Consider the following 9,998-nt stretch of genomic DNA (forward strand, 5'->3'; position numbering starts at 1 on the left):
CACCGTCCCCCGCCCCTCCGCCGTGCGTCGCCACTGCCGACCAACGCCGCCGCTCCCACCCCTACCCGACGTGCCTCCACCCCTGTGGCTTTCCACTGCCGGCGACAATCAACGCCGGCGCCGCACCTTCCCCAACTCATCTTTCCCCTCTCTATCACTGCCGCTCTCCATCGACCGACCAACTCCCTCGAGGTAGCACCTCCCGATCCTCCTCTGTTTGTGTGTGTGTGCTCGATCTGGATCCACCCCTTTCATGGGTGCAACATAGAGGAGAGCTCCCCTTTTCAGTAATTAGGTTAATTTTTCAATTAGCTCATAAACATGATGTCTGTACAATTTTGAGGATGATGCACATTGTTGCTTCTCATACTACTGAGAATCGAATGACTCCATCAGCAGTTGTTGCTTGTATGTCTCCTCTCTTGCTGCATCCACTTCTAGCAGGTGAATGTGAGATGGAAGATGACATAGACATGATTGATGACAGTTCTGCTGAGCTTATAGCTGCTGCAAATGCTAATATTGGTGGCACGAGGCTGGCGGGTGCGACATGGCCGACGCCGGTGAGAGAATAGAGAGATGAGCGGCGGAGAAAAGAGAGGATGGGAAGAAGATGGGAGGCTAGAGGGAGAGAGAAGGGAGCGGTGGTCCTGATGCTGCTCGCCGGTGGCTAGCCGGAGTTGCAGCCCCTTGCATCATGTGGTCACGCCAAGCCCCAGGTCATCTTGCGATTGCTGACCCGCGACCTCTTTCTTTCCCTTGTAGAACATTAGTTTTCGTCCTGTCTTACAGATGCATTCAGGTGTAGCTTTTCAATCTTTCAAATTAGAGTTTTTGGTTGATATGTACATATTGGAATTTCCTTGCTATGCCATGAACCTATGTAGCTACTAGCTTTCTGGGTACTACCTGTAGTTGGCGGCATTTTTTTCTGAATTGTATTCAGTAAATATTACTTTATCCATACATAGTTGGCATAAAACTGATGCACAATCTTGTGTTAGACTTCCTGCAATAGAAAACACTGCCCCCAAAAAACATCTTCCGGAGTTGGAGCAAACCCATACATCAGAGTCTTAGGTATTTTATTTTCTGACTAAGTTATGATTCTTATTGCAAAATCAAATTATGAATGTTTAATCTGAGCTATTTCTTACTCAGTTTCATCTAGGTTTCTATCAATTATTATATTTCTTTTGAATTTCCCTTTGCGTGTATTTGTTTTCTGAGTTAAGTTGAGCTGAATGCAGCTGCTGGTCATACTTTAAACACATCTCAATTTCGTCTGTGCTCAACATTGGTGTCTTGCCGTTCTGCCGAAGTCATGGAAATCTCGTTGTTCTGCCAACCTGGCCGGAATTTCTCCGCACTGCCGACTTCATCGGAATTACATCCACCCATGTAGGCAAGGTACATCATTTAAACTGCTTGAGTAATACTTCATCAGACAAACTAATCTGGCTGCATATTTACAGTATGGTGATGGTGGTTTTACACTGTCCTATAGATTTTGAATTTACAGTATGGTGATGGTGGATTTACACTGCCCTACAGATTTTGCAATTTATTGTAGTAGCTCCATATAGTGTGTCATTGTTGTCCGTACAGTGAATTCATATAGAATGCTTGATCACATGAATTTGTCTGAATGTATATTAGAGTTTCCTGGTGTTTAATTTATAATACATTGATGATGGATTTATGGTCCTATAGCTTCTGTAAATTTTAGTAGTTCTTTTGTGACTGTTGTTTTTACAGTGAGCTGATAGTGAATTTTCCAGTGGCCACCTCTTTCTGAGATCACCATCACTACCTAGCACTCTGATTTTGCTATAACTGTTGTCCTTCTAATAGGTACTATACTTTCTCTTTCTACTTCTTTTGTTTTGCCATGTTTGTTACAGTTCATTGTGATTCTTTAATATTCATGGTTCCTCTTCTTGTTTGCTGCTCTCGATGCTCAAATATAAGTCGAAGAATTCTTGTCCTTCTCTTGTGTTGAACTCCATTTCCAGGTGTGGCATTATAATGCTCTTAGTGTTCCTGACATTTCCTTCGTGGGCTACAGTATTTCCATTTTCCAATAAATTCTCAATACCCTCTTCATTTAAATACTCATCTTCCATTTTAGTCTACCGTAACTGATGGTTATCCATGCTTTTCTTAGCTTCATTATTACTCTCTTTATGTCCCACACATATGGCACATTGTCTGAAGTGTATGAATTTCCTCGTAACATGATGGATCCTTCATCTTCAGCTAACCTGCTACAAGTGTATGCTTTTTTTTTCCTTTTTCAGGAATTTTGTTGCTGATGCAACCTGAATATGTGTTTACATTTAAGTTTCTACTTGATGTTTCTTAATTACCTTGTCTAAGCTTAGATTGTCGAGAAGTCCTACTTTCCAGGGATTTGAAGAAGCTAGATCAATACTGGCTTCATCTCCTTGTGTTTGTTGCGGGACCTGGAAACATGGTACAAGGTTAGTTCTTTAAAATAAATTAAAAGAAGCTTTCTATAGCTTGCTGCCTTGCTGTACATTTCTGTAACTTACAGTTTCACGGTTATACAGTCCTGTATCATCAAACTGGTTTTGTGTAGCATCTTGTCCGTCCTGGTAGTTGAGTCAGTTATTTTCTGTGAATTGTTCCTGTTTCAAGCAACTTCATATCCTTGATAATGTCATGAGAATTTCAGGTTTTCTTCCAAAAGTGTTGTGAAGAAAACAAAATTGTCAATAACCTGGAGAAGGTCGTGAGAGTACTGACGTGGCGGTGTTGCTTTTTGGGCCCTTCCATTGTTTGCTCATGGATCATAGAGCGCATAGGTCATACATACACGTGCCATGTTTGTAGTGCCTGTATTTTCAGTCAAGTTATTATTTTCCGTTTGTGTCTGATTGTTAATGGTTGGCATATTTGATTGAAGGCCAATTCAATTTCAGTCGATTGTAATATAGACACTCCCTTTTTTAATACCAAAGTGTTCTCTATGTACGTGAAGTGTCTATGTAAGTGCTTTGTTTGGGCCAAGCCCAAATAATGAAAAATACAAGAATAACGATTCCCGACCAAACAACAAACTTATATATCTAAAAAAACTCAATTTAGTAAAAATAGTTTTATAATAAGTACACCGTTATATATATTCACACTTCTTAAAAACCGATCAAAATTGCCAAAAGTTGTTCCATTTAAAAAATGCATTTACAAATGCTAAAACAAAACTCACTATTTTCTATTTTTTAATAAAGTATTTGTTTTTATCAAGAAAAATCTTTTTTTTTGAAAGGAAAAAAAGAAAACTGATTCGGAGACTATTCCATGAACTACTCTTCAATCAGAAGAATGCCAAATTGGCTTCTTAACGAAAAAATTCAACCGAGGAGCAATAATCAGTGCAACATTAATATAGACATTTATTAGAACTAGATATAAATAATGGTGTGTAATGACAAAGAACTTCTTTAGGACTTTGCGAAGTATAAGGTTTGCTGGGTGTGTCGTTTGGTAAACAAAGTTGCCCATATTTAACTAAGGAAGGTTTTATGAATAAGCTTTGTAAAACATGGTTCCATGTCCCACCGGTGTGAGTTATCATGTTGATTAATAAATCACAGCTCAAGCTCGTTGCAACGCACGGGCATTTGTACTAGTAAAAAAAAAGGGCAAAAACGTGGCTGTTTAGGAATCGAACACAGATCGACAAAGAAGGGCTTATTCAAGCTTAGCTCACCACCACACTGATTATTCACTTGTGATTTTCATTGCGCGAACTATAGATGAACTAATATGGCCGCAAGATTTATTTATCATTTATTTTATTTTACTTTTATAAAATTGTTAATTTAAAAACGTAGATCGATTTTGAGACAAAAGTTCACAAACTTAAAAAAAAGTTCTTTGATTTTGCGAAATAGTTCATCATTTTTTTAAGAAAAGTTCACAAACTTAAAAAAGTTCACCATATTTGAAAAAAACTTCATAAAAAAGTTTAAAAAGGTCATCATTTTCAAAAAAGAGTTCATCAAATTTGAAAAAAGTTCACCAATTTTGAAAAAATGTTCATCAAATTTGAAAAAAAGTTCATCAAATTAGAATTGAAAAAATAATCCGCACATTTAAGAAAAAAGGAAAAAACAAAAAAAAGATAATAAAAAAGGAAAAAAGATAATAAAAACGTGACAGAGGTAATAATAAAAGAAATGAAAAAGCAACTTGCAGAAGTAGGAGTTGGTGGCGTAGTGGTTCCAGCGGTTCAGAAGTTCTTTTACAACAGCGTGACAAAGGTAGTGGCGTAGTGGTTCCAGCGGTTCCAGTGGTTGCAGAAGTAGGAGCTCAGGGATTCTTGAGTTCGACTCCATTTATTTGGTGCGTCTTTTTTTAGTTCTTTTACAACAGGGAAAGAAACGCTAAATGGGTCGGCACAGCGCGAGGCGCTGCAGGCGCCCGTTAGCAGAATGCACGGCGCCTGCATGTCCCCTTCAGTCTTCCTCCTCGCCGTTGCGCCGGAATCTCCGGCCGCCGTACTTCCTCTCAGCTTCTTTCTCGTCCCACCCTCCTCTCCCCGAAGCCCGGTCGCGCAACCGTAAACCGAGCGGAGGACCAACTCGAGCTCGGCGACGTCGCCGGTGCGGCAAGGAGACCAGGCACGCGCATCGGTGGCGACCGGAGAGGAGTAGGAAGGTGACGGGGATCTCTCGCACGCGTCCCCACTCGATCCTGAGCGGCAGAAGGGCGCCAGCTGCTCCAGGTAACATGGCGACTGTACTGCACTACCGCCGGTACTGTTTTTAGTTAGTACAGTCGCCCTTGGTCTTCATTAACTGAAACTTTGGGGGACCTTCAAAGCATCGTAGCACAGCACGATAAACAATTTTCATAAAAAGAATTAAGCATACGGGGAGCAGCTGAAGGACACGCGTCGCCTCCAGACTGATTGATGGCGTCTGGTTTGATAAACAATTGCTATAAAAGAATTAAGCATATGGGGAGAAGCTGAAGAACACGCGTCGCCTCCAGAATGATCGATGGCGTCTGGTACAAGCGCACGTGCTCGTGCCAACGCTCGTACCAGCCGTTGCTGCTACCTCCTCTTCGTCGACTTCCACCCATGGAATCTGACAAGAGACACTAATAGAAAAGGGGCCATTTGTTCTGGTCCATACGGCCCTTTTGTCCCGGTTGTTGTACCGGAACTAAAGGGTCATTACTAATACCCTAGTCCTTTAGTCCCGGTTCTTACACGAATCGGGACAGATGGGCCTCCACGTGGCCGGTGCGCCGAGCCCAGGTAGGAGGGCCTTTGGTCCCGGTTGGTGGCACCAACCGGGACCAAAAGGCGTCCACGCGTCAGCATTTCAGGGGCTGGGGTTTTTGTTTTTTCTTTTAAGGGGGGTTAGGGGTTTTGGAGGGTTAATTTAGGTGTTTCATGTCCTCTCTTATCTCTGTGCTTGGTCGACGCTACGTACTATATATAGAGAGGCCCTCGACACGCTAGCTAGTAAGAAAATGAAGGAAACCATTAAGTACATAAGTTCGTCATGAATACCGAGAGAAGTGATCGATCGACCTCTCCTTCTCCGAGAGATTGGTCGAACAACAAGTTTTCGTATTATCTATCCGACGCTACTGGCTACATACATATACAATATGTAAGATCTCTTACAATTCCCTAGCAATTGAAATCAACTTCCACATGGTATTCTCCGGCTTTATTGATGACGTGGTCAAGAAAGAATCCCGCCAATTCCTCTTGAATTGCTTTCATGCGATCTTGTGGTAGGAGTTCATTCCGCATCTACCACGTCTAATTTGAAGAAGGGGGTTAATACATATATATGAATGAAACTCAACAGAAATGATGGTGTAATAAAATGAAATTATGAATATTATTGCTTACGCACTTCATATTGTCTTTTACAGTAGCCCCGCTTATTTTTCAAAGTCGCGTTGTAGATGAACTCGCACACGTAGTATCCACAGAAATCATTTCCTTGTTCCTGCCACAAGCACTTTACGAGAAATAGAGGTCAATCAAACTGATAATGAAGCATTATAAATGGCATTCATGAAAGTATAGCTATAGAATCAACGGGAGATGGGCGCAACTAGCTAGCCAGTAGTACTTACTTTCGGGGATGTATATCGCAGCTCCTTCGGCAGTCCCGGAGCTTCTGCGGTGAACTGTTTCCAAACCCTGCAAGACAAAGAAAATAATTATTATTACTTGAGATATCAGGAAATGAACAAAAAGTTGCCGATATGGTGCGATAATGATCGATTGAACTTACTTGTTGAGCATTTTAGTCATGTCCGCATAGGTTTCGGGAGCTTTTCGTCTCGAGTCTAAGACGGTTACTAGTCCCCGCTCAAGCTTAATCTCCAGAAGAACATAGTGGAAGCTGCGCACGCATGCATAACTCATCAATTACATTACTATAACCTCGCTCGAGTAATAAGGAAAACCGAATATGCACACGACAGTAACACTCACTCGAAGTTGTAAGGAAAGAGTATGGTATCTTTGTTTTGATTTTTGATCAACGATTGTAGCAAGTTGGCCTCGGCCTCTTCGGCGTGCTTTTTAACCTGAATTTTATCTATGATATTTGTGTTAATGAACCCAATATCATACATTTCTTGTTTTCTGCACTCGACGATCTTCAATCTGCATAATATATTGAGGATAATTAATTATAAATACATGCAATAAAAGAGCCGAGCTATATATAGAGACTTAATGACAGAAATAGTACTTACAGACAGTAGCAAAAGACCGTTAATTTATCGAGGGCCTTTTGATTGAAGAACTCGAAGAACTCCTCAAATGGAACAGGCAACAGATCAGTTCCAACGAGATCGTGATCCTCTTTAATTCCCAGATACAAAGTATTTGTCCCCCCGGACTCTCTGCAGGTTTTCATGTACCAATTATGGAATCTTTGCATCATCGTTGTTAGAGATTTTTCATCTTTGACGAGAGGTTTCCCGTACTCGTATCTGTGTTCGTCCACCTCCATGAAATCAGGAATTTGATCGTCAGGCAGGTAATCTGCAAGATTGCTATAACCGGCCACCGTCCCCGGAGCATTAGCGATGATGTCGCCGCTAGACACATTGAGCGGGGGGCACGATTGATTTGCCTGTTCGCCGAGCTGGGCAATTTTTTTCGCAGCTGCTCGTTCTTTTGACCTTTGATGTCTGACAGTACTTCCCGACCGCTCCGCTTCGAGATATGCCTGTTCAGTAATGCGCTCATAGTTGGTTCTCGGCGGAGACTTTGGTGGTTTCCTCAGGGCATCGATAGTGCGCTTTGCTTTCACCGGATCTACCTTCTCCTCTGGAGGTGGATGTCTCTTTGCTTTCAACCCTTCAAAGAAGTCGTCCACTTCGGCCCGCACGATCTTCGCATTTTCCTCCTCGGTCCTCTCGTACGGTAACTTCTCTAGAGGCTTGAGAGAAGGACCGTATTTGTATTGCCTCCCGCCTCTGGCTGTACTGCTAGACGCCGGAGCAGACGGAGCGGCTGCGGCGTTTGTCTTCTTTCGTGCTTGCTTACGAGGCAGAGGAGAAGGACTACGACGCGCTGGAGCAGCTGGGGCGGCGGCGGGTCTCTTCCGCCCTTGCTGGCGAGGCGGAGAAGGAGGAGGCTGCTGGCTGCTCGGGCGCGCCGGCGCAGGCGGAGAAGGAGGCGGAGTGCCGCCACGCGCCGGAGAAGGAGGCCGAGTGCCCTGATCGTCACTCGCCGGAGGAGGAGGCGGTGGAGGAGGCAGAGTGCCCTAACTCACCGGAGGAGGAGGAGGAGGCGTCCAGTTCGGAAGCTTGATGAACTCCTTCCGCCATAGGCATGGAGTCTTCAGAGCAAAACCCAGCCGAGTCTCCCCTTCACCGGTAGGGTGGTCAAGCTGGAGGTCCTCAAATCCCTCCGTTATTTCGTCCACCGTAACCCTTGCATATCCTTCTGGAATCGGACGACAGTGAAAAGTTGCACCGAGTTCAAAAGGTCGAACTTGGCCGACAGTCGCCTTGACTTTTAAGTTCTGCCATTTCGCCATAAGGTGGCAATTTTGAGACTCCGTGATAAAATCCACGGGGTAGCTAGCAGGAGCCGTCAAGACATGCTCCGGCTGAAGCAGCTCGGTGGAAGCCACGCTGCTTCTCCGCTGAGATGGCAGGGTAGCTTCGGGGGAAGCTTCGGCAGGTCGTTTGCTGCGATCTGCTTCTCGTTCCTCTAGCCCCATTACCCTTTCGTGCAGCGCCTGCAGTTGCCTATGCTCCACTTTCTTCCTCCTCTCCTAGGTTTTGTAACCCCCTGCGTCCGGAAAACCAACCTTCCACGGAATGGAGCCTGGCGTGCCTCATGTCCATCCAGGGTGCTCAGGATTCCCGAGGGCCATTGTGAGCTCGTCGTTCTCCCTGTCTGGAACGAACGTCCCTTGCTGCGCTGCATTGATATAGTGCCGAAGCCTCTTGACTGGTATTTTCAGTTGCTCGTCCGTCCAATGGCACTTCCCTGATACAGGGTCCAAGGTTCCGCCAGCCCTGAAGAACCAAGTCCGGCAACGGTCTGGCCAGTTCATTGTCTCTGGTTCGATCCCTTTATCAAGCAGATCATTCTCAGCCTTGGCCCACTTAGGCCGGGCTTTGAGGTAGCCACCTGACCCCCTGCGATGGTGAAACTGCTTCTTTGCAGCATTTTGCTTGTTTGTCGCCGGCATCTTCTTACTCTTTTCCGATGTCGTGTGGGCCACAAATGCGGGCCAGTGATCTCTGATCTTCTCATATTTGCCGATGAATTCTGGTGTCTCTTCTTTGTCGACAAACTTTTTCAGCTCTTTCCTCCACCTCCTGAATAGGCCTGCCATCTTCTTAAGAGCAAAAGACTTGATTAATTGCTCTATAACTGGCTTCTCCGGATCCTCCTCTCGCGGTAGGGTGAAATTTGCCTTCAGCTCAGTCCAAAGATCATCTTTCTGCATATCATTGACATAAGACACCTCAGGGTCTTTGTTCTTAGGCTTATACCATTGGTGGATGTTGATCGGGATCTTGTCCCTAACAAGAACCCCGCACTGAGCAGCAAATGCGTTCTTTGTCCGGATGGGTTCAATCGGTTCGCCGTCGCGCGCGATTGCTGTGATCTCAAACCTTTCATCTGAGCTCAACTTTTTCTTCGGGGCTCGTCTCCTTACCGAAGTTGTGCTCGATTCGAAGGGCTAGAAAAAAGAAGAAAGACGAGAGTTAATTAATATGTGTACATATACCAAAACAATGAATGCATCAATTAGCTAGTCAGCACAGGCTTAACTAATATATATAACTGGCCAGACTCGGCTCGGTCACCGAAACCGTCATCACGGTCTCCTTCTTGCACCATCATTGGGTCACCGGAGCCGTCCCCACGGTCTCCTTCTTGCACAGGCATTGGGTCAAATGAGCCATCATAATCATAACCTGCTTCTTCACCCTGTCCTTCCAGACCATCGGTGTCGTTCAGAAATGATAAGACAGCATCACTTCCTTGTGCGATTATGTCCCCCAACATTGCTTCTGTTGCTTCGTCTCGGGGGGTGTCCATAGTTTCTACAAATATTTACAAGATGGCAATTATTATTCAAACATGACAGATATGGATATATTAGTGGCAAACGTAGAAGTAGCTAGCTAATCACAGTAAGGAATCATATTAATTAGTGGCCTCGACGGTGCTTCTCTAGGGTTTGGGGTGGCCTCGACAACGCTTCAAGGGGGTAATATCGACAACGACGAGATACATACACGGGAAAATAATGTTATCGGGGAGGGGGTATATCGACCCCCCCCCCCCACACATGTTGAAGTTATCGGGAGGGGGTATATCGACCCCCCCCCCACGTGTTGAAGTTATCAGGAGGGGTTTATATCGACAACGACGACATACGTACATGGGAAAATAATATTATCGGGGAGGGGGTATATCGACCCCCCCATGTGTTGAAGTTATCGGGAGGGGGTAT

The 9,998-nt window shown here is 44.5% G+C and overlaps 1 protein-coding gene across 1 annotated transcript in view; it reads left to right on the forward strand.

Annotated features, from left to right (window-relative positions):
• Positions 1 to 575, forward strand: part of LOC119361524 (G-type lectin S-receptor-like serine/threonine-protein kinase SD1-13) — a 4,326-nt gene extending 3,751 nt beyond the window's left edge. The window contains exon 8 of the mRNA XM_037626689.1: positions 445 to 575. Coding sequence (XP_037482586.1) covers positions 445 to 575 — 131 coding nt within the window. The remainder of the gene's footprint in view (positions 1 to 444) is intronic.
• Positions 576 to 9,998: the final 9,423 nt, after the last annotated feature.

Source organism: Triticum dicoccoides, chromosome 2B (genome assembly GCF_002162155.2).
Source record: "Triticum dicoccoides isolate Atlit2015 ecotype Zavitan chromosome 2B, WEW_v2.0, whole genome shotgun sequence".
In the NCBI taxonomy this organism is placed as follows: domain Eukaryota; kingdom Viridiplantae; phylum Streptophyta; class Magnoliopsida; order Poales; family Poaceae; genus Triticum; species Triticum dicoccoides.